Source organism: Branchiostoma belcheri, unplaced genomic scaffold, assembly GCF_001625305.1.
Source record: "Branchiostoma belcheri isolate BF01 breed outbred unplaced genomic scaffold, Haploidv18h27 scaffold3, whole genome shotgun sequence".
Classification (NCBI taxonomy): Eukaryota; Metazoa; Chordata; class Leptocardii; order Amphioxiformes; family Branchiostomatidae; genus Branchiostoma; species Branchiostoma belcheri.
This window is the reverse complement of record NW_017803909.1, coordinates 1,166,061-1,188,076: the sequence shown is the minus strand read 5'-3', so window position 1 is coordinate 1,188,076 and position 22,016 is coordinate 1,166,061. Positions and strand designations below refer to the sequence as shown.

The 22,016-nt window shown below is 40.9% G+C and overlaps 6 protein-coding genes across 7 annotated transcripts; 4 read left to right on the top strand and 2 right to left on the bottom strand.

Moving 5' to 3' along the window:
• Positions 1–179: 179 nt before the first annotated feature.
• On the top strand, positions 180–4,015 carry LOC109473843 (ribonuclease P protein subunit p40-like). Its single transcript, XM_019773950.1, has 8 exons — positions 180–359; positions 659–803; positions 978–1,046; positions 1,186–1,281; positions 1,428–1,550; positions 1,666–1,876; positions 3,216–3,350; positions 3,796–4,015. The coding sequence occupies exons 1-8, from the start codon at positions 234–236 to the stop codon at positions 3,992–3,994; spliced, it is 1,104 nt and encodes a 367-aa protein (XP_019629509.1). The 5' UTR covers positions 180–233; the 3' UTR covers positions 3,995–4,015.
• Positions 4,016–4,513: 498 nt separating this feature from the next.
• Positions 4,514–13,292, bottom strand: LOC109473840 (centromere protein N-A-like). The gene is made up of 9 exons (XM_019773946.1): positions 13,010–13,292; positions 12,852–12,897; positions 12,649–12,708; positions 12,340–12,419; positions 11,173–11,343; positions 10,797–10,947; positions 5,503–5,627; positions 5,126–5,204; positions 4,514–4,716 (listed from the first exon to the last, which is right to left on the bottom strand). The coding sequence occupies exons 1-9, from the start codon at positions 13,172–13,174 to the stop codon at positions 4,562–4,564; spliced, it is 1,032 nt and encodes a 343-aa protein (XP_019629505.1). The 5' UTR covers positions 13,175–13,292; the 3' UTR covers positions 4,514–4,561.
• Positions 6,541–9,859, top strand: LOC109473839 (leucine-rich repeat-containing protein 15-like). Its single transcript, XM_019773945.1, has 2 exons — positions 6,541–6,654; positions 7,648–9,859. Exon 2 carries the CDS (start codon positions 7,661–7,663, stop codon positions 9,851–9,853), a length of 2,193 nt encoding a protein of 730 aa, XP_019629504.1. The 5' UTR covers positions 6,541–6,654; positions 7,648–7,660; the 3' UTR covers positions 9,854–9,859.
• A 37-nt stretch (positions 13,293–13,329) lies between the features above and the next one.
• Positions 13,330–15,275, top strand: LOC109473842 (COX assembly mitochondrial protein 2 homolog). 2 transcript variants are annotated; one of them, XR_002140452.1, is made up of 4 exons: positions 13,330–13,397; positions 14,041–14,131; positions 14,356–14,427; positions 14,686–15,275. XR_002140452.1 is itself a non-coding variant. In XM_019773948.1 (3 exons), the coding sequence occupies exons 1-3, from the start codon at positions 14,051–14,053 to the stop codon at positions 14,791–14,793; spliced, it is 261 nt and encodes an 86-aa protein (XP_019629507.1). In that variant the 5' UTR covers positions 14,041–14,050; the 3' UTR covers positions 14,794–15,275. The 2 variants fall into 2 exon arrangements, 1 of the variants encoding a protein (XP_019629507.1); XM_019773948.1 differs by lacking the exon at positions 13,330–13,397.
• On the bottom strand, positions 15,018–17,547 carry LOC109473841 (enoyl-CoA delta isomerase 1, peroxisomal-like). The gene is made up of 5 exons (XM_019773947.1): positions 17,365–17,547; positions 17,004–17,182; positions 16,588–16,723; positions 15,929–16,063; positions 15,018–15,512 (listed from the first exon to the last, which is right to left on the bottom strand). Exons 1-5 carry the CDS (start codon positions 17,490–17,492, stop codon positions 15,356–15,358), a joined length of 735 nt encoding a protein of 244 aa, XP_019629506.1. The 5' UTR covers positions 17,493–17,547; the 3' UTR covers positions 15,018–15,355.
• Positions 17,548–18,713: 1,166 nt separating this feature from the next.
• LOC109473978 lies at positions 18,714–21,618 on the top strand. Its single transcript, XM_019774170.1, has 5 exons — positions 18,714–19,465; positions 19,731–19,834; positions 20,195–20,251; positions 20,571–20,671; positions 20,819–21,618. Exons 1-5 carry the CDS (start codon positions 18,758–18,760, stop codon positions 21,511–21,513), a joined length of 1,665 nt encoding a protein of 554 aa, XP_019629729.1. The 5' UTR covers positions 18,714–18,757; the 3' UTR covers positions 21,514–21,618.
• The last annotated feature ends 398 nt before the right edge of the window (positions 21,619–22,016 follow it).

The following is a 22,016-nucleotide window of genomic DNA, read 5'->3' as shown; positions in this document are numbered from 1 at the left end:
AAGCATTACACCTAATTGCAGCTAGAAATATTCCAAAATGGCCTAAAGTAAAACAACATTACAAAATAACACACCCCATTTACGTAATGCAATATACCAGTGTCAAAGGTCAATTTCAGTGCACGAGCGAGCGTGAGTTGGTTGGTACCTTGTACCTTTATAACTCAGGCCAGGCTGGTTGGGTTTAGTAGTTTATCATCAAAAGTTGGGCTTTTTTCTTTAAACGATACCCAATGTCCCTGACACTGAAGGTAGATCTTAGTCCACCCCGCAGTAAGCTGGTGATTGAAAAGTCAAGCTTTGATGACGAGAAATCCAGACATCGGAAGAATGTGGAGGAGCATTACTTCAATCATAAGGTGAGGCTAAAATAAAAACTTTCTCTCGTCATTACGTGGGGTGCTGTTATCGTTAACATATATCCCTTAGCATTACACACTTAATGTAGCTATAGCTATAGACAGTTGTTTAGAAATTGTGACAACAGAAACATAAGCTTACACCCCTATCTTGCTGCCATAGATAGTTCAACAATAAATCACAACATGTAAGATGTTCTCTGCACATATGGGATGCGAAACTAACAAACCAGTAACACATAGTGGCACAGGAAGTTCATACTTTGTTTTGTTGCTTGTGTCATGTTTTTCACATGAAGATGGAGCTGTTCATTCCTGGCTGTGCAGAGCTGCCACCTAGCGCCCAGGCAGTGTTTGACATGTCTGATGATTTCTACATCATCAAGGATCTTCCACTTACAGAGTTGATCAACAAAGATTTTATTGAAAATTTCGTGAAGAAAGGTTTGTACCCTTTGAGTTGTTTTACATAAGTTTCAACAAGGAAGCTAATAAATTAGATTTGGAGTAAGAACCAAAATATAGCATTGGAAACTATACCAGCATAACCAGGCTTGAATACTTGTATCTACCGTAGTTTGTACAACTAAGTTCCTCCTTGTTAACATATGTTCACAGGTTCCCTGTATATGCTGTCCCACAACACACACATCGATAAGCACAATGTCTATGCAGTACTACCCACAGGTAACTTCCTCTTGGTAACTATGATTTGTTCCTTTACAGTTCTACTGTTTACCAGTACATGTTCATGCTGTACTGTCTTATTCCATATCTCAGCAATACAGTCTAAATAGAAGAGTCCTGTGTAATGTTATTCTTACAGGTAAGTTGATCCTGTCTGTACACAAGGACACATATGAGGAACTGGGGCTTGTGGGACAGCCATCACAGTTTAATAGGAAGGTCAAGAGAAAGTTTGGTAAGTGGAAAGGACTCTCAACATTATCCTGTTTTGACTCTTCTTTACTTGACATTACTTAAGATGACATACATGTAAAATAAAAAATTTAGATCCATAGCATGATTTTTTAAAAATACATTAACTAAACTTTTTACCTATTACAGTTGTGGAGGTTGACCTTACCCAAGATATCTTTGTACCTGGGAAGAAGAATTACGAGCGAGTGAAAAAAGGGTTTCAAAGGACAGAACTAAAAGCAGACTTTCTGCTTTCATGGAAACCTAGAGGTACTCCATCTACTTTCATGCCAATGACATTTATTTTACAATATCTTAATACATGTAGTCTTAAAAGGAGACAACTTTTTGCTTTGCATCAATGAACACTATATTTGTGTACTAGGTACCAGACAATCGGCAGGCCCCGTACTGTCCCACTTTGAAGACAGCTACAGGTGTGACAGACGAAGCCAGGTTCAACAGACCAACAAGCACACAGAGCTACTGCTTCCTGTAGTAAACAGTTCAGAGCTGGAGGAGAGTGATGACGGGGAGTGGTGTACTGCTAGGGAGTGGTACGAATGGCTGGGAGCTGTATCCTGTGGGATCAATTGGTAAGTACATGTACTGTATAAGAATTGAAAAAAATTAACTACACGTATTTACTTAACTTTCTCCCTAGGTCATATGAACATGAATGTAAAGGTTAAAGATGAGTTGTACTTGAAGTTATGAAACCAGTTTTACAAGCAATGTTGCTTCAGTACCAAAGCAATGTAGAAGTTTTTGTCAGTGGTGGGGCTAAGGTTAGCAACCAGCTAGACATGTCTCTAGTTAAGGATTGTTTCAATTTTTCAGCCTTGCTACCTGGTAATTGTTAGCCTCCTTCGCAGTCTTGTTGGGCGTGGGCGTAATTTTTTCTCTGAGCGACGCGAGTAATATGCCACCGCGAGAGACGATTTGCTGCCGAGGGACTTTTGCCACGGAGAGAAGGTTTCCGCGCTCCAACAAGACTGCTTCCAATCGGCGACTAGAAAGGGCTATCAAAAAACACTTAGGAGCGATTGGCATGGATGTGTGAACTTCCCGCAATAAACGCCACCAGTGCAGGGAGGTGTTCACGCCCCATTCCTCAACGAGCCGAAACTTGCAACTTTCTAGCGGTCGCCGATCAACCCGTCGGTAGAACGCCAACCATTCCCGAAAACCGAGCCCTATCCACTCGACAAAATCCCGTAGTCATTGCTGCTACGAAAAACAACTTTAAACAGATCACTACCACAGGAACCCGCAAGCTAAGCGATATTGCTGGGGGACGTGGACAGATAAACAAAGTGCCGCCATGTTGTTTGGTGGCGGGTTGATCTCACTGGTCATAGGAGGGTAACGCACCGCTCCGCAGCAAGTTGTGTAATAAAAAGAATGGCACATTTCACCAGCAAAAATAGTACTGCAAAGTTTGTCTTGGTTTGTTTGCATGGGATGCTTAAATATGCACAGCAATGCCTTTGTTGTAACATTACCAATGTTCAACCTTTCCCTGTTGGAACCTTCCATTATAACGCAAGCTAATAAAACCAACCGTTGACAAAAGGCGAGCGCTCCATGCGTATCTGTGAATTACCCTTGCGCGAACATGTGAATTGGACCTGCGCGAACATGTGAATTGGACCTGCGCGAACATGTGAATTGGACCTGCACGAACATGTTAATAGCCTCTATGAAAGGCTGGCTTAATCCGAGGTCCTTTCTAGTCGCCGATTGGAAGCAGTCTTGTTGGAGCGCGGAAACCTTCTCTCCGTGGCAAAAGTCCCTCGGCAGCAAATCGTCTCTCGCGGCGGCATATTACTCGCGTCGCTCAGAGAAAAAATTACGCCCACGCCCAACAAGACTGCGAAGGAGGCTAGTAATTGTGGTGTATGTAGGATTAATCATGTTCCTTATTATCTGCAGCAATGAAGCACCGGAGCACTACATTTCCAGATACAGCTGTCCTAAACCTAACAAACTGACAGCAACTGCTGTGAGACGTTCCATGACAGGGTTCATAGCACCAGGGAGGGTGTGGGCAGTTCTGGAGGCAGTCAGGTACAGGAGCAGATGCCAACATTAATGATTGTGCATCTAATCACTTCTTAGTAGTATATGCCATTTAAGACCACAGGTTTTGTGTGTATCAGAATTCCTGTGATACTGCCTCTTTCATGATACAAACATTGAAAAGACAGGATTCACCAATATATTTTGCGACCAGGCCTCCCATGTACAAATGTATATTAGTACACAGTTCGTTCACAATCTTATACTAGTACATATACTATGTACTAGTACAATGTATATTTAACATACATGTATTAGCTTATTGTAGTGTAGATCTTAGTAGTTGTCAGTACAGTAGTGTTGTATATTGATTGATTGACACAATCAAATGGAGAAGAACTTTGCAAACAATAAGCACATATATTAATGTGTATGACCATGACTTGTATCATGATAACAGACACATGTCTGTCATGCTTTATTTCACAAACAGATCTGACATGAGAGATAACCAGTGCCCGTCCCCCTGGGCAGCCCTGACCGTCCACGGGTTTGCGGACAGTCCTGTCTCCTGGGCCAGGAGGGAGCATGGCTTCCACCATGGAGGAGAAAACCTCTACACCCTCCTCATCTTCAGAGACAGCACCTACTGGCTGTTCCAGGCTGTGGGGACCAATGATATCTGTCCTTGAACAATAAAATCATACATCATAACAAAAGTCACAAAACCAACACTGTCTGTACTGTACCTACTTAAAGTAGCAGTCTTTGTTGTTAGTGTACAAACAACATGTTTATTGTTAAAAGTTCAACCTACGCTTCTCCTCCAGATGCCAAGTGCAGAGGATTTTGTCACAAAGTTCTTGTTCTTATTTACAAAACTGCTCTTGATCAGCAACACCTAAACATTACCTTTTGTTATAAATCACATTTGAAACTGTAAAAGACTCTAATCATTTTAATCAAGATCTTTTTTTCCAAGTACATGTATAATCTTACGATGAATTACAGTATAACAAACAACTTATATATACAATGGAAACATCAAAACAAAACATACATACTATGTAATGCTGAAAAATGGTATCAAAGCCTTTTGTGGTAAATGCTTCCATTATTGAGGAATGTTAAAAAATGGTATCAAACTAAGGAAAGTAAAATTGCCACATTTCTTGTCAGATTATTGAGGTTCATACTTTTATATAGTTCTTTAATATCAATGAACTAATTAATCTACAAATGCTAGTGTCCTGGTAATATCATTCCTTTCCATCACCATCACCTGGTTTCCTCTTCTCTGCCAGAAGGATGAAATTCTTGCCAATATTTGGAATTGACTCCAGATATGAAGGAAGCGGTGGTTCAGCTATCCCAGCTGGACCCATGGCCTTCATACCTTCTAACACATTCCTGCCTGTATTGTCAACAAAATATGAATGGTAAAGAGGTGTTTTTTCAGCAGAAGGGATGCTAGAAATTCACCCAAATGTATGCTATCAGACTCTAGATAGCACCTGTTTTTCTGTCAATTGCAAAAACTTTGTGACGTGTGACATAAGATTTTGTAAACCAATCAATATGGATAAAATTGACAAAAAGCTTGGGTGAGAATATAAAAACATCCAAAGGACCATCTACAACCACTCTCAATCCCATGATTTGAATCTCAAAATGTGTGAGCACTCTCCCCCCATGTCTGATCATGAACCTGGGCTGATGGGAAAAACATGAGCTGTTTGGTACTCCTAATTAAGACCTGATTTGATAGTAAGTACTTGTTGTATTGTGCTGTACTGACTAAAATCAGAAACAGCAGTTCTTACCTGAGAATTTGACAGTCATCTGGAAAGGCTGGTCGTCCATGCTCGGTGCTACCCCTCCATGTTTGAAGCTTGCATGCAACTAGGAAGACAATGAGAATTAATGGGATGGATGGTCTGATCAAAACAGAGAACTCCACGACCACCCCCGGTCAAGGGACTGGTATTGGTAAGTGATAGTAACTTCATCAGACAAAACATGTTGTAAGGGTGCTTACTTTAAACTGTAATGCCGAAACTGACTTAGATATTCGGAGTATAAATAAGGGTCATATGATGTGTTCTTTGGTACATGTATTTGCCATTACAAATGATACAATGGTGCAAGGATGAGCCCATAGATAAGGTTACTGCAGACTTCAAGATACAGGATGGCCTACCTTGTACACTACATTCTCCAGTGTGGGCTGTGGCTCATCCCCAAATGTCTCCCTTGTGTAGTCTTCCCTCCACTGTCTGTCTTCAGCATCCTCCTGTATGACATCTTCATTCTCAGACTCCTCATCTGGATTCTGAAGGATGCAGTACAAAATAGTGAACTTTTTGTCAACTCTACCAAGGTATTGTGGTCAACATGTACAAGTAAATGATCAGTTGTAAATGTTTCCTCTGTGTTGCTCAAAAAAAGGAAATAGTGCAACTGGAATCAAACTATGTGACTATGATAAGAAATACAAAATATTTGTGATTCACCACATTGCATTTGCCAATAAACCTCAAAATAATTATAAAACCATCCTTTTTTTTCTAGAGACAGTGTAAAAATGCCCCCTAACAGAAAAGGTTCATAATGCAGTAAGCATAATCCTATGGCCATTTAACACAGTCTCCATAAAGTGATGGTTTACGGTAATGGACTCAAAATACCCAGATGAAACCTGCAATTATCACTCAGGAAAAAATTGAGAATAATATCATTGCAAGAAAAATATAGACTAGTGAACTTTTGTAGGCTAAAAAATATTACAATCAGTATTCTGAATTACAATTTCTTAACTGAATAGCAGTGTAGAAAAAGTATGTTGAGCCCTGATAGACACAAACAACTCATTATGTTCACATGGCTGGCACATATAATTAATACCACAGGTTATAGATGTCACCTGTAGGCATGTAATACAAAAGGCAGTATCCTCCACACCCAACGCCTATAATTATCAGGTATAGTAGTTCAACCACAAGGACACACTAAAATACACAGTTAACACTGGGACGTAAGGACTTTGCAGACTTAAGACAACTTCCTTCCATATTGAGGTGAGACTATCAACTTCTTCTATGTGCCATACTTGATCAGGATGTGTTTTGGAACCATGATAAGATTAAGATGTAAACTTGTTGGAAAGATTACTGCTGTGTTCTCAGGTGTCTTATAAAAAACCATGAATGGTTTAGCATACAGTACTTTGAACTGCAGAAGGCCTTAAAACACCTTTGTTTTATTTTTGCAGACATCATTTCTTTGTCTTGGGCCAAGTCGTTTCTTCAGGGACTGGAGCAGGATCTCTGTATAGGACTGGAGCAGGATCTCTGTATGTGCCAGTGTTTCACAAGTTCATTTCTTGTTGTACATTTTTACATAAAAATCTAACAAGGGGTCAAAATGAAAACCGTACGGAGAGCTGGAAGGAAAATTTGTATTGGTGGACTCAGACTTTCAGATACAGACTTTCCTCTCCAACTCTGTTTTTCATGTTGTTCGTCCTGAGTTAAGCATTACCTTTTTTGGCGACGCCTCAGGCTCAGGGGTAGAGGCATTGTTTACTGTGTCACGATCACTCTTTGATCTGTGAATATATCTTAAAAATTGAATTCTTTACAGAATTGACTCTTTTAAAATACTGTACCCCTATAACTTGGGAAGATGGATCTGTATGACAATTGTTATGAGGATAGGTGTGAGATGTAAATGAAGTACAAGTGTGTCTGATATTTCTTGATAAAAACACAGACAAAATATGTGGACAGTATTAAAATTTATTGGGCCAGTGACAAGCTGGTTCTGTGGTTTAGCAGGGCTCGAAATACAGGGTGCAAGTGCACCTTAGTGCACCCAATTTTTTTCTGTGGGTGCACTGGTGAAACCAAATATTTTTGTAGGTATTTTTGTATGTATGAAATGTATGATAGTATACAGGATATTCTTGGCATCTAATTGTCAGGAAAATAATAAAAATCTTTGTTGTTGTACTTGTTTTGTACATGTCATTGTTTTGTAATAAGATTTTGAAGTTAGCTACCATTTCAGATTCAAGCTCATAAGAGGAGCAGTAAGATCTGTTTTGGTTTGGTTTTGTTTTGTTTTAAATGGTGCACCCAAAAAACTTTTGTGCACCTAATTTTTTAGGTTGGGTGCACCAGTGCACCTATTCCCAGTAATGAATTTCGAGCCCTGTTTAGGAAAGTGAAAATGACCACATACTGATCCTATTGGAACATTGAATTTTCCCAAATGTGTTGAATCCGGGATTCCTGCCACAGATGAACTTTGATGCTAATGTATCTCATCTCTATATGTTGTACAGGCAACACTTCAGTATGTCCAGCAAAGGAAGGAGGATGCTGGTTCTTCTACTGATCATCGTGATGAGGAAAACTGGCCCGACCGCAGCCTGCAGCAGCAGCTGTTCATCAAAGTGTGACTGCAGCAACAGCGGCCTCAGCAGTGTTCCTCAGGACCTGCCTACAACCATCACAAAACTTGACTTGGAAGGCAATGCCATCACAGCCTTAAGTCAGTCTGATTTCTCAAGGTATAGGAGCTTAACAACATTAGAACTTCAAGCCAATCAGATCTCCATGATCCATAACAAAACATTCCACAACTTAACCAGCCTAACTCACCTGAACCTTGGTGATAACCATTTGACCAATCTAACAACTGACATGTTTGCTGGACTTAGTAACCTATGGTACTTAACCCTTCACAATAACCAGTTAACAAGTCTACCAGCTGGCATATTTGCTGGACTTGGTAACTTGAGGGAGGTGTGGCTTCAACATAACCAGTTAACTAATCTGCCAACTGACATATTTGCTGGACTAGCTAATCTGAAAGACTTGCAGCTTACCAGTAACAAGTTAACTAATCTGCCAACTGACATATTTGCTGGACTTGGTATCCTGAGACTATTGTGGCTCTCCGATAACAAGTTAACTAGCCTGCCAAATGACATATTTGCTGGACTAGCTAATCTAAAAGACTTGCGACTTTCCAGTAACAAGTTAACTAGTCTGCCAGATGACATATTTGTGGGACTTGGCAACTTAGAGAAGCTTTACCTTAATGGGAATGACATCCACAATATTGAGGCAGGCACCTTCAGTGACACAACACAGCTACGTGATCTAAATCTTGGGTACAACAAAATTGGCACCATCACAGCCAACACATTAGAGAATCTGCTTCAGCTTCAAATACTGAGTCTTTATCATACTAACATCAACACTTTCCCTGTAGAGGCCTTATCAAACTTGAATATTTCAGTGCTGTCAGAGCTTTCATTAAACAATAACCAATTAGAGACATTACCCCCCATGGCATATGACATACTGGCTTCCATTTCAAATGTACGCATTGACAACAACCCCTGGCAGTGTGATTGTATGATGGCTCCCTTTAGGCAGAGGATGAACGGGTCTAAACCATTCGAAAACCAGATCAGATGTGCTGGACCTGCAAACTTGATAGGCCAATATTTACAGGATGTAAATCCTGAAGACCTGATCTGTGAAGACATGACACCAGTCTACTCCACTTCCAGCACAAAACACATTGTTGACTCTACTCTTACTCTAAGCTTGTCTTCATTCATCAGCTCTTCTCCTTTCCATCAGTCAGTTAAGTCAACAACTAAGGCACCAACATTGTCCCCAACACAGAGCAACACCCCCACTGCTGACTCTAACCATGGCTGGTCTACAGTCAGTTCTTCTCCTCCATTTGATCCTTTAGCAAAGTCAACATCAAAGGCACTGACAAAGAGCAACACTCCCACTGCTGACTCTAACCCAGGCCCGTCTACAGTCAGTTCTGACTCTCCTTTTGGTTTTCAGTCCACAATGACAGAGAGCAACCCTGGCCCTACTGGTGGTGGCATTGTCCTGTCTGTGCCCTTGCTTGCTGCTTTGGGAGTTATTTTTGGACTCCTCCTTATCTGTACTAGTACCTTTACAATACTGTACCTGTTTAAGAGGAGGCAAAGGGATCTTAGTAACACAAACCCCACAGGCACATCCAGTCGCCATGACCAGATAAGGCAGCATGGATTTACAACAAATGCAGGCATAAACAGTCAATCTGAAACACCACATCCTGATACAGAAGACAGCCAGCATATCTATAACCTCCCAACAGATGAGGACCCTGATACAGTAGAGTACAACACCATAGGTGAGGTCAATCAGTCAGAAAGTCCACACAGAGGTGCAGGCAACAGGCAGAGTCTTGACAGCTTTAACGATGGTTATGAGGTTCCATCTCCCTCCCTGTGTTCTGGAGAAGGTCCACAGTCCCACAAATATGTGAACAGCTGTGTGACAGCAGCTGCTAAAGATGCTGAAGCTGGTCCGCAGGTTGTCATATATGAGAATGAGGATGAGTCAGTTGATAACCAATCACAGACAGCAGCTGCCCCTGGTGCTGACAGCCCTAACCACTATGAACCCCTGAGGGACCCCAGCAGTCAGCAGCAGCATACATACACATCCCTGCTGCCTAATGGCAATTAGATGATTGATTAGATGGATTGATAGATTGTTGCTTTGAAGAACTACTAACAAACTGCAATGGTTAGCCCTGAGTAGGAGTCCTGTAGCCTGGGTGCCATTTGTACATGTACACACCAAGGCTCCCACACTTGCTCTAGAAGATATTTAAATGTTTTTGGAAAGACACCTTTTCTTGTAAATCAATGACTCTTATTATGTGTATATCAACAAAAGCAAAAATGTTACAAACTGCTGTGTGGAATTTATCAGAAATATCCAGTGGTTTTTAAGCTGTCAGTAAACTTAACACTACCTGTTAGATAGGACTAGTTTCATTACAATGTATATTACATATTATATCTTAATACAGTGTATAAATACTTGGCTAAAATCAATTTCTAGTTATTAAAGTTTTTATTTACGTTAGAATAATGTTATAGGCTGTTAAGCTACACATATCATATTGTTACTGTAATGGTTTGTTCATGTATTGTCAGCAGGTCAAGCCCTTTCGTAATAGCCAGTGGCTAGTAGGGCTGTCCTGGCTGTGTCTGTTGAATAGCCAACCAAAAATAACAAAACAAAAAAATTCTGTTACAATTTGGCAGTAAAATTGTATATATACTACTATACAGATGCAGAATACAGTGGATGATGATATTACAATTGAGATTGATAACTTCAATAGCTCATAAATTACTAAGTCAAATACTTAGGCAACACCAATCTAACTACATGTACATGTAAAATTGTAATTGGTTCTCAGATTCGCCCACTTAATTTTTTTACAGGATGCCTAGGTCTGTTTTTAATTTGTATTTTTTGTCCTGTCACTTCATGTTTTTTCTTTAGATATCCAAGAACCAACGGATCAAATTGGTGTGGCATAAATAGATAAATAAAATTGCAAATGCCATTTCTGGAAGTATTTACTAATGTACTAATATGGAATAAAACACCTTACCTTGCTTCCTCCTCTTTCTGCTCCTCTGAGACTCAGGACTGACATGTTGTTGGTTGTGTCTGCGTTTTGCCAACTCTGCCACGGATTCAACATCCCTCCCTGACAGGTCCATAAACTGGGCCTTACTGTATCCTATGGTCAGCAGTAAAGCCTGGAAATGCAAGCATAATTTTATCAGAGAAGCAACATAAAGACGTTATTACAGTTTGAAATGAATGTCACAGATGATGCAAATGATGAAATTGTATACATAATAATTGTCAAGTGGTTCCAAGCAAATGTGAAAGGGCTGCTGGATTGCTAACAAAGAAATATAGGTCTTCACTGTATAATACTTTGGTTTCTGCAGCATGTTTTTAGCCTGCCAATGTATTACCTGTAGGATGTATTCCTTATACTCAGCTTTCATGGTTGAAGTGAAGATGTATGGAGAGGCAGGGTAGTACACCATGTGTACAATGTTACTGGGAGTCCACACAGTACTGCTCTTATCCTGTACCATCAGCCACACCCACAGTGCATCCTTATACTGTCTCACACACAGGACCTGGGAATAGAGGGAAGGATTAACCATATACTAGTAGAAACCCACCACATTTTGCTTAACATTTCCATGGAATGTGGTACATGTATTTTTGTCATAAAAAGCTATGTTAAATTTTCAACATGTCAGTTTACACTTTCAGGGTTCAAAATACATGTACATGTACCTACTAGTATATAACCCCAGTACATGGACCAGTGCTGAGTAGGTGCAGGCAGACATCAGAAATTTCACCTGTATTAAGGCACATATGCACCCAGTATTTCGAGCCCTGGTCTTTAAGATTTAGGCATTTAACGGTGCACACCCCAGTTCTTCCGCGACCGGGGTCCGCGATAGTCCGTTGTAAAAAAGTGACGAAAGGGTTTTGAGGGTCCAAGTTTGAGGTGACATTTCTTATTAACTGCCACGAAGTATCATTAAACATTAACATGGCTGAAGAGTGTAAGAAATGGTGATTTTGGGGTGAAAATTTCTTTTGGCTCCGAACCTTACTTCCGGGTATCCTTGCGCGCCAAGTGTAATCCGCCCGTTTGACCTAGTTTTCGCTCTGCGGCTTCGTAGGGGTGGATTTGCAACCCCTCGCGCCGTGGACTGTTTAGAAAATTACAGTACTAGAATTTTCTTTATAATTTACTCGGGTATAGTCAAGGCTTGGGTCTTTCTGCCAGCATCAGTCATTTCTGCCGGAAAATTTTTTTTTGTGGGATTATCCTACGCGAAAATTCGCAATTTTGGGCATTAATTTTGGAGTGAAAATAATGTTTTTTCCGTTGATTTTACCAAACTTAAAAAGGTTGAAGAAACCAAACTCAGCTTGACTTGTAGCTGAAGAGATATCCTTTCGTCCCATATACAGTTATTCTCCTTCCGAATTATTCCACGCCAGAGACGGTCGCTAGATTTGAGGGTGTGCAGCTTCGAATAGAGGCCCCAAATAAACTGGGGTGTGCCCCCTTAAGTGCAACACAACAAAACTCTTTCCTATTTATTACTCACATGTCTAAAGTAGAAGAACAACTGCTTCCCAAGCGCCCTTTGAAATACCTCAGCAGAAACAGTACAGTCATCCAGTTTTTCTGCAAGGAAAATACAAACAAACGTCTCATTCAACATATTGTACAGTACTGAAAGGTTCCACTTCAAAAACATTGTACAAATAGTAAAAAGCTTGTTTTTCTTGACACAAAGACATACATAATGCTGATAAAAAACAGCATAACAATTGAAACAGTGGGCTTCCTGACAAAATACAGAACTAGAATTTAGACATACTGTACATTTTGTTTGAAATTGAAATCCACTTACTTTTGTAACCAGTGAAATGGTATGCACTCCATATTCTACTCCTGGAATACATCTTGTTATCTGGGGAAGATAACAATTCCAATACATCAACACAAAGGAAAGACACCCCAATACAATGAGGATAAAATACATGTACTAGCAGACAAAAAATATTTGTATGTAGACTAGTGTGTACAAAAAAATATTTTTTTTATAAAACTTACACACAAGGTCCAGTGTTCCAAGCTCTTCCAGTCCTATCTCTTCTCCCTAGAAAAATATCAAAACTCTTGATAATACATCGTGAACAGACGTCAACTATTATAAATGTGATTAAATCAAGGGTCAAATAAAATGAGACTCATGATGAAGTTGAACTCACCTGAAGCTGACAAGCTCTGACTAGTCGATCTACCACAGCTTTCTTCTGCCCCCCTCCCACAAACAACTCTTCATCCAGTGCCACACAATTCCACTCTTCGAGAGCCTGCCGCAGATCTGGAAACTTAAATCTACCCAGCAGTTTCCTCAATATATTATCATCCATTATGTGGCTTCTAATCGAAGACACGGCGCTTGTACGTGCGAATATTTGAGTCCTGAGATATTCTGTCGGCTCAGACTAGTCGAAACAAAATGGCGGTTTGTGTTTGGCGCTCACAAAGGTTACGAGAGGTCAATATCGTCGACCAATCAGCGATCAGGATTTCTGTAATCTTTCCCATGATGCTCCTGAATCCGGAAGTTAGGTAACTGATCGACCTGAGCGTGTGAGTGACCTTTGTGAGTGTTTTATACCTTGATTTATGTCTTCAGACATATCTTACTAGCAGGTAATTTGGACCAGGAATGTGTAGCCAAAGGGAATTCGTATAATACGCGTTTTGGAACGACCTTACTCGAGTTTGAAGTTGTTGAGGCCACGAAAAATTTAAACGGGGTTGTTGTCTCCTCACCTGCTGTCGTTCAGGTTGTGACAAAATTTGTGTATGTGTGTTGGTTAGTAGGTTTGTGTACATTATTGTTGGTCAGAGAAGTGATTTTAACGACGTTGGTAAATGCAAGGAGGTTATATTCTCATGATCTCTTAGGGAGGACAATGTAGTTTTGAGCCCCCTTGGAAACGCAGCTCTTTGAACCAAACAAGATATTGTCAGGAGTCTCAGGACTCTTTGATAATAATATCAAGTCAGTGTTCTGTTTCAGTTTATATTTCTCTCCTAACTTATCTTGCTTTAATGACTTTACCTCAGTTGTGCCCCCCCCCCCCTTCTGTAAAAATCACTGCTATTAAAATGACTATATTTTGCTGGACATTCTGGGCCATTCTGTGCTATGCTATCTCCATTAAAAGTAACATTGTGACAATTTGCAAATGCTATTAAATGAAGATCAAATAACTTGTAATTTCAGCAGTGACAACATGCACGGTGACCTTTCCACCCATCTGCACACTGAAGAGTGCAACCAGCTTATCCAAGCCCTGCAGAAGTGTCACATAGAAGTAAGCTGGCATTTTACAGAAATCAGTCAGCTATCATCAGCATTAGAATGGTGGCTGTTTTAGTGAGATAAATGTATATATTTATGCATGCTGAGTCATGCTGACTTATTAAAAGTTTTTATAATCATGAAAAAATCAGTCTTTATATGTTGAATGCCTGAGATAAGAATAGGATGCCATGTGTAGAAAAAAGCTCTCTTATCATTGAACCATTTCTTGCACAGAACCCATTTGGAAGATTCTTGGGAAAGTGCAATGAGCAGAATGCCCTGATGGACAGATGTCTTGCACAAGAGGTCAGTAGATATTTTTGCAGTATATGAAAATTGACTTACAAAGAAAGTAATACTTCAAGTTTTATTCCTAAAGATTAAACTGTTTGAATGTGGCATACATCAAAATACATGTACAAGTATGTATGTATGTATGTATGTATGTATTGTGTGTACGTAATTGTACTGGTTGCTGACAAGTCTTTTGACAAGTCCAAGTCTGTCCATGGTTACTATCGGTACTTGAAGGCAGTTACAGTAATAATCCTTTTATCATTGCAGAGACAAGAAAACAGAAGGAAAAACAGAGAAAAGGCTCAGGAGAAGAAGAAGAAATTGCAAGAGGCACTACAAGTACAAAGAAAAAAGGCTGAAGAGAATGCTAGATAATCAATAATTTAATTATGATGAGAAATATACATTTTAGTGCATAACACTAACATTTAACAGCTTCATGGTGCATGATCAATGAAAAACTTAATGGTCATAGATTTAAACTTTTTCAGTACATGTTCAACTGAAAGTAGGATGTCATTTTAACATATAACTACTCAGGGTTCAAAATACTGTTCGGCATCAACTTGTACAATAAAAAGTATTTCTATGTTTTGAAATTGAAATACTCATAGTAAAAATAATGATGCAATGTGTTTTTGTATTATAAACATCAACACATGTATTAGACAGAATTTGAATATACTCTCAAGACATTACTGTATACATATGGCATCATTCAAGCTTGTTGACTCCTTCAATGCTGCATGTTGACTCCTAACTTTATCCTTAACTGCCCATTCTAAATATAATCCTGTTGATAAGTTACATGTTCTTTTTCAAAACAACAATGGAATTGTAACTATTGTAGTTCTAAATTATATTTACATCTTCAGTGTACATCAACTTGATCTTGGTTCTAAAAAGGAAAGGTAGTATATTGCTGTGGGGTGTCCCATCATAGCTTTGCCTGTGGCCTCCTATCCCTGACGAGGTCCCGTCCAGACTTGGTTTCCTTCTCATACACCTCCATCACCTCCTTGTACACATCTTCCTTCATGGCCTTCATCATGGGCCGGTCAAAGCCATCCTTTCCTACACACTTATTGGCCATCCTGCAAGAGTAATATTATGATGAAATGAAGAAAAGGTCTATCAGATGTTCCTCTAAAAATCAATGTGATATCATGGAAAGGCAGACCAAAAGAGTTCTCTACGTAATCCTCATCTTATACATGAAACATAGTTTTTGACAATGTCTTTTTTGTCAAATGTGATCAACACAGTATGTTCTTCGATGAATATTCAGGTCACAGTTATACATGCAATTCTAAAGAGAGACCCATTGTTGATGTATCTCCGTATATCAGCTTGAAGATTATGCAAAGACTATAAAGTATCAAAAGGTGTACAAGAGTCTACCACATGCTGTCAACTGACTGACACAAAAAGACTGACACAAAGGTGTCTTCTCAAAGGTCAAATTATACTTGACCTTGGGATGAGACTTGACATGTTCTACAGACTGTACCTGACAGCTTGGTCCACAAGTTCCTCCACCTCACACACGGCATCCACCACTCCCCTCCTGGCACACTCCTCACCTGGGAACCTCCTTCCAAACAACAGGAGGTCTCTCTGAACATCACCGTCAGGCAGTCTTCTCCTGTTGGGTCAGTTAGAATTTGATATATATATACAGTTGTACTACAAACAGGGCCTTCGGGGTCAACAAATCAGGGTGAGCTTACCATCCAAGCAGAGGTTTGGGTTTTGGCTTATTTTTGGCATGTTTTAGGCTTTTTTATCAGGCTTTCTGTTTTGCACTGGCATCTTTCGCCAGTGAAAAAAAAAGAAATCCAGATAAAAAAGCCAAACCTTTGCTTGGAGAGTAAGCTTTGCTGATAAATATTATTGGATTGAAACGGTTAAATGCTAAAGAATTGTTAAGTCATCAAGATGACTAAAAGTTGACTAAAAGTTTCAAAATATCTTTGCTACAACGTTACAGAGTGTTTTTCACAAGTATACCAAATCTATGGTATGGTATGTAACATATCTAATTGTTTAAGAAGTTTGCCACATATACATTAGGACATAAGAATTGCTTTGGGAATGTTAGCTGAATAAACCAATATTTTCAAGTAGAAAGTTGAAATGAAAGAAAAGTGAAGGATACTATGCAGTTACTTGAGCAAAGCCACCATGGCAGGGTCAAAGCGCAGCTTGATGTGTATTTCAGGCATGGAGAGCCAGCCTCGCTTGGACCGCATCACTCTGTAGTCATGGCATATAGCTAACAGGCAACCACCTGCAATACAGTGTCCTGTACGAAAGGCATGTACAAATGGTCAGAATAGAGATTTAGCAGAACTGATTGGAAAATATGCTTCAGTCTATTTATACAACCATACCACACAAAATTATGGGGAAAATTGAATGGCAAATCACACTCACAACGTAACACAAAAACAATTAAAAGTAAATCAACAGCTGAGAGAGAGAAGGTGTGTGTGTGTGTGTGTGTGTGTGTTTGTGTGTATGTGTAACTAGAGATATATAAATTTTGTATAATATTATGTATGTTACACTGTGAGATGTCCTACCATTGATGGCAGCGATTGTAGGAATGGGAAATGTGAGGATCCTCATCTTCGTTTCTCCGAATTTATCCAGAAACTGACGCTGAACGTCAAGTCCCTGTGGTAACAGCCAGTCCAGGTCTATCCCGTTGGAGTAGAACTTCCCCACTCCTGTGGTGACCACGGCTTGGACATCTGGGTTACTGGGAGAAACAAGTCTTGGTCCATTTCTTTCAGTCATGAATTAACATTAACTAGCTCCAAAACAAACAAAATTGGTGCCAGGTGACTGGTCCGCTGCAACTTAACATTGTTAGCTGACAATTAAAGCGCACATGAGAAGCCACATTCTTGTAGAGCCTGTAATGACCGGAAAAGTTCTTACCTGAGCACCTTGTCAAGTGCTGCATTCAGATCGGCCAGAAATTTGAGGTTGAGTCTGTTCTCTCCCCGGTCCATGGACACTATTGCCACTTTCCCCCTCACCTCCACACTAATGTCACCGCTGGCCATTCTGTTACAGGCTCGTTAAATGTAGAAAACAGAAGTTAGCGTTGCATATAAGCAAGTCACACATTAGCCGCGGCGACTGTTGCAGGGCTTCTCTTGCTTGCAGTCTTTTACAGTAGCCCTAACAACAGTCGCGGAGCGGTGCATTGGGCCAAATGAACAAACATGCGTTTTACCGTGCCGCAACACTTTGAGACCGAAGTTTGCACGTCCCTAGATTCCTAACAGCCTCACCTAATGTTAGGGCTAATGTAAAAGACTGCAAGCAAGAGAAGCCCTGCAACAGTCGCCGCGGCTAGTCACACATGTATTGCATAGATTGTAGCATAATATAGGGCATAGTCCAACCCCGCTCGGTCGTTGACCTTTGGCTTTTAGCAAAATGTCTCACACCGCTGTATCAAAATAATAGTCTCATACCAACGTTTTACTTAAAGAGTCCCAAAAACAAGTAACGATGATGAAGAGATTATACAAACTGCTTGGCCAAGGTCATACCTGACATTGACAGTCCCCTCTTTTTTTACAAGACGAAATACATGTAGACGTGACATTATATGTAACGTTATGTTGTGCCATTTTCAGTTTGCGCCTTTGACTTGTGCAGGAATTCAGTTTGCAAACCGTCCGAAGTTTAGCAAGTAAAGTTGTCCAGGCCTGAAGTAGTCACCGCGCTTTAATTTATAACCAAGAAATAGCCGACTGTTTCTTACTTATATGGTTAATATTCAGTATGTTTCAGTTGTAGTTTTCAACAAACTGCACTGAGACCACCAGTCGGGCATTAAATCGATGATCCACCAGTTTTCACCATCTGTGGAAAAAAAGTCTATTTCTTATTTAAATTAGAAATAATCTAGAGATACCGATTTACCTTTTTAAGAACTTCTTTTATTCGTGACGGCAAACTTAATCCGCCCATGATTATATATGACCAAGGGCAATGTATTGAGTTTTTTCGAGTCGAGCCAACCGTGAGAGGATTTCAGCTGGCTGGCTGAGAGAAAGAAGTCGAACAATGGATCTGTGAAACAAGAGTACATGTATGTCCCTAAGTGCAAAGGACGATGGGAGTATTCGGGTCATTGGGTTGGATGACGGAAGTAATTTTAAGTACCGCTATACAGGCAGGTGCGGGTTAGGGTTACGGGAGCAGGTGCACAGACTGGGCTCCGCAATGCGTTTGTTATAGAAATCTCTCGACGTGTAACGGCGTGGATGATCAGGCAATGTTGTAAAGTCACCACCCTGGTAATCAAGAGTCCAAAATGTTGAGGATCTGTGAAAAACTTCGCCAGGTGGACGAGAAAAGCGAAAGATTCGGTCTGGTGCGCACCGAACCTGACTACCTCCGGGCTCTGTTGGACGCCATGGCAGACATGGACAGGCTGATGGAAGTGGAAGTGCTCAAAAGTTTGGGCGATGTAAACGTGGAAAGGGGACAACTCGACAATAACCCAGAGATGTTCGACAGGGCTATGGTGTTGTATAGGACTGCGCTACTCCGGTGTGAGGACGCGAACGTGGGAGAAAGTCTCGAAAATCGTTACCTGTATGCGGAGAAACTACGGTTAGGAAAGGTAACCGTTCGGACAGCCTCCGTTAGTTATGAACCACTTGCTAAGGACAAAGAAATACCTTCGCTTGCCAAGGTAGCAGAGAAGTTACAGCCACTGGATTCAATGTTGACGGACAGCTGTAAGAAAGATCTCATATTGACACAATATACGAAGTTTCTGGTTGAAGGTATTGTGAACGGGGACAATCTTTTAGAATCAGAGGCGATAAAAAGTCTCGGCGACGTTTACCTGGAAAGAGGAACAGAAACCAGAGACACGGCATACATGACCAAAGCCTCTGCCCTGTACAACACTGCGCTGGCACGGTGTGGCGAGTCTCAGGGAAAAGTCGCTCTCGTCCACCGCTTATTGCACACAGCGAAAATCAGACAGGAAACGGAAAATATCAGAAAACAGGTACGTTTTCGTATATGTAGGTCTTTTTGGTTTAATGTGTGTAAGTAAAGGGCCAAATGACAGATGATAACAGATGCTATGGTGGCTTGGTTGTATCTTCAAAGAAACAGCCAGTTCGATTCGTAGAAATATATTATCTTAGTGACGTGTCATCTTACATTAGTTTCACATTTTGTCGACTTACCAATTGATAATATTGTCGCATTTATATACTTTAAGGGCGGGAGGGGGACGACAAATGACCACCTGTTAATTCTTATTGAAGGATCTAAGACTAAGGGAGAAAAGACAACTACAACAGCACTTATTTCGGCACTTCCCAATAACGTCAGGAAAGACCATGCCAGGTGTCTCGGGTCACCAGTTCCTGTAAGTAAAAGGGTCATTTCAGAGGGTGTTTTAAACAGATACTAACATCTATTTGTAGCATAAATTGTTGATTATTCACTGTATTCCATATCTAAGTGTGCACCGTATGCTTAGAAAATGGCTACAGTCCGGTAGCATTGATTTCAACGCCATAAAACTATACTTTATGGCTTTGGCATTATGTTACAAATCATGTGCATGTGATTTAGTTTTTATTACATGGATATTGCCATTGTAACATTGGTTAGCTTGAAGATAAACCTACCTTATTCAAGCATTAAGCAAAGTAAACATTTGGATATCTAGACTTTGGCAGGGATCAGTTGTTTAGTTTGTGTAAACAATTGTACCTTATATCAGGTCGTCTAGAGAGTACATCGCAAGCCAGACGACCAAACATGCAACTCCAGACTACAGGTTAGTAAAGAATCCCTCAATTCCCATGGTATATCTTGATCTTGCACAGTATTTCCTTGGTAACGTGTTGCAGATTTTCTTTTTCTCTGTCGACTGAATGTTCCTGTCATAATGCAATGGAATGGCACAGGTCCCTCAAAAGATACCCTATACTAATGAACATGTATCCGGGGACAAACAGATATGAACTCTGCTCGCAAGAACACTATAAATACCAAAAGTTCTTGAAGTGGGCAGCTGTTTATCAGGCTCGCTCCTAAAGTGTTGCCAAGAAATTTGTTGAAAAGTCTTAATACCCCATCTTCCCCACTGACTGTAGGGCTTACAGACAGCACCTGACTACAGGAGACCGCGCACTGGCAGTAGGAAAGCTAGACTTGGCAGAACGGCAATTCACGTCCGCACTAAAACTGATTCACGGTTTGTGTTTTTACAGTTTCCTTTCCTTTTCAACATTTATTCAGTCCTACTTTTATAGCCACGGTAATAAGCCATATGTTTTAATCTAATGCCAGACATCGCGATCTGCCTGAAATCCAACTTATTCTACTTGTCTTGTGCATGCAGATCGCAACAAACCCGACTGTTGGAAGGAAGCCGAGTGTCTGCGCAGACTTGGAGATGTCTACGTCCAGCGAGGCAAAACAACAAAAGAAGGCAGAAAGTTCACACAGGCAGCAGCTCTGTACAATGCAGCCATGGCCAGGTCAGCGGGCGGAAAAGAACAAAAATTGACGGAATGCCTACGGGAGACGGAGCAGTCGTTTCTTCAGTTCACAGCAAATGTACAAGTGGAACCGAGTTCGTATGATACGGTCATACACCATAAGAAGATATTAGAGAACATGCGCTCCCGGGCAGAGTCACAACTAGAAGCCATCGATCAGCAACACAATCCGTACCAATATGACGAAGATGACCCAGCTATGATACCAGTCGAGATTGAGCGAGCCGAGGCGGTCAAAGAGTTGTTCAAAACCATCGCCAAGGACAGACAGGTCTTTATCAAAGACCTTGTTGACGAGTGTATTGACACACTCGGTGTCCCTCCGTGTAAGTACGCTTTCATAGGACTAGGCTCACAAGCAACAGAACTGGTCACGCCCTACTCCGATCTGGAGTTCGCCATTCTGATTGAGGAAGGAAAGGACAAGGACATTACAAGGCAATACTTCCTCAACCTCACACACTACCTGAACTTAAAAAGTCATCAACCTCGGAGAAACCATCCTCCCAGCCATGGCCATCCCGTCACTAAATGACTTCCAGTCTGAAGACCCAGGGAAAGACTGGTTCTACGACTCCGTCACGCCTCGTGGGTTTGCCTTCGACGGTTTCATGCCGTGGGCTTGCAAGACACCCTTTGGAAGAGACAAGACTAAGACCAAACCTTCCGTCAGCCTCATCCAGACCCCTTCTAAGATGGCGAAATTCCAGCAGATAGAGATTGCCCTGGCAGAGGGATACCACCTGTCAGACATCCTCAGACGTTTTGTTTTTTTGACGGGGACAGAGTCTCTAGGGAATGAGTACATGGTCAAGCTCAGTGAAATCATCACAGGTGATCTCCGCTCCCGTAGTCGGTCCCGTCTGTCTGCTTTACAAGTCTTATGGGACAACAAGGACCAAGTCTTCACTGCCGGTGAACCGACTGGTCAACTGATAAATGTCAAGAAGGACATGTACCGTTATCCAGGCATTGCTGTGGATATCCTCGCCCTGTGTTGTCAGACCACGCATGCTAGCACGTGGAGTATCATAGATG

Bases quoted from the DNA above. Each gene is read 5' to 3' on its own strand.
- LOC109473843 (XM_019773950.1), top strand. From the start codon at position 234: ATGTCCCTGACACTGAAGGTAGATCTTAGTCCACCCCGCAGTAAGCTG. The intron at 1,047-1,185 runs GTAACTTCCTCT...TTATTCTTACAG, and splicing joins CTATGCAGTACTACCCACAG to GTAAGTTGATCCTGTCTGTA. The intron at 3,351-3,795 runs GTACAGGAGCAG...TTTCACAAACAG, and splicing joins GCAGTTCTGGAGGCAGTCAG to ATCTGACATGAGAGATAACC.
- LOC109473839 (XM_019773945.1), top strand. From the start codon at position 7,661: ATGTCCAGCAAAGGAAGGAGGATGCTGGTTCTTCTACTGATCATCGTG.
- LOC109473840 (XM_019773946.1), bottom strand. From the start codon at position 13,174: ATGGATGATAATATATTGAGGAAACTGCTGGGTAGATTTAAGTTTCCA. The intron at 11,344-12,339 runs GTGAGTAATAAA...CTCTATTCCCAG, and splicing joins TGTTCTTCTACTTTAGACAT to GTCCTGTGTGTGAGACAGTA. The intron at 5,205-5,502 runs GTAGGCCATCCT...TTGTCTTCCTAG, and splicing joins TGGAGAATGTAGTGTACAAG to TTGCATGCAAGCTTCAAACA.
- LOC109473842 (XM_019773948.1), top strand. From the start codon at position 14,051: ATGCACGGTGACCTTTCCACCCATCTGCACACTGAAGAGTGCAACCAG. The intron at 14,132-14,355 runs GTAAGCTGGCAT...TTTCTTGCACAG, and splicing joins TGCAGAAGTGTCACATAGAA to AACCCATTTGGAAGATTCTT. The intron at 14,428-14,685 runs GTCAGTAGATAT...TTATCATTGCAG, and splicing joins ACAGATGTCTTGCACAAGAG to AGACAAGAAAACAGAAGGAA.
- LOC109473841 (XM_019773947.1), bottom strand. From the start codon at position 17,492: ATGGCCAGCGGTGACATTAGTGTGGAGGTGAGGGGGAAAGTGGCAATA. The intron at 16,724-17,003 runs GTAGGACATCTC...CCTTTCGTACAG, and splicing joins TACAATCGCTGCCATCAATG to GACACTGTATTGCAGGTGGT. The intron at 16,064-16,587 runs GTAACTGCATAG...CTGACCCAACAG, and splicing joins GCCATGGTGGCTTTGCTCAA to GAGAAGACTGCCTGACGGTG.
- LOC109473978 (XM_019774170.1), top strand. From the start codon at position 18,758: ATGTTGAGGATCTGTGAAAAACTTCGCCAGGTGGACGAGAAAAGCGAA. The intron at 19,835-20,194 runs GTAAGTAAAAGG...ACCTTATATCAG, and splicing joins GTCTCGGGTCACCAGTTCCT to GTCGTCTAGAGAGTACATCG. The intron at 20,672-20,818 runs GTTTGTGTTTTT...TTGTGCATGCAG, and splicing joins CGCACTAAAACTGATTCACG to ATCGCAACAAACCCGACTGT.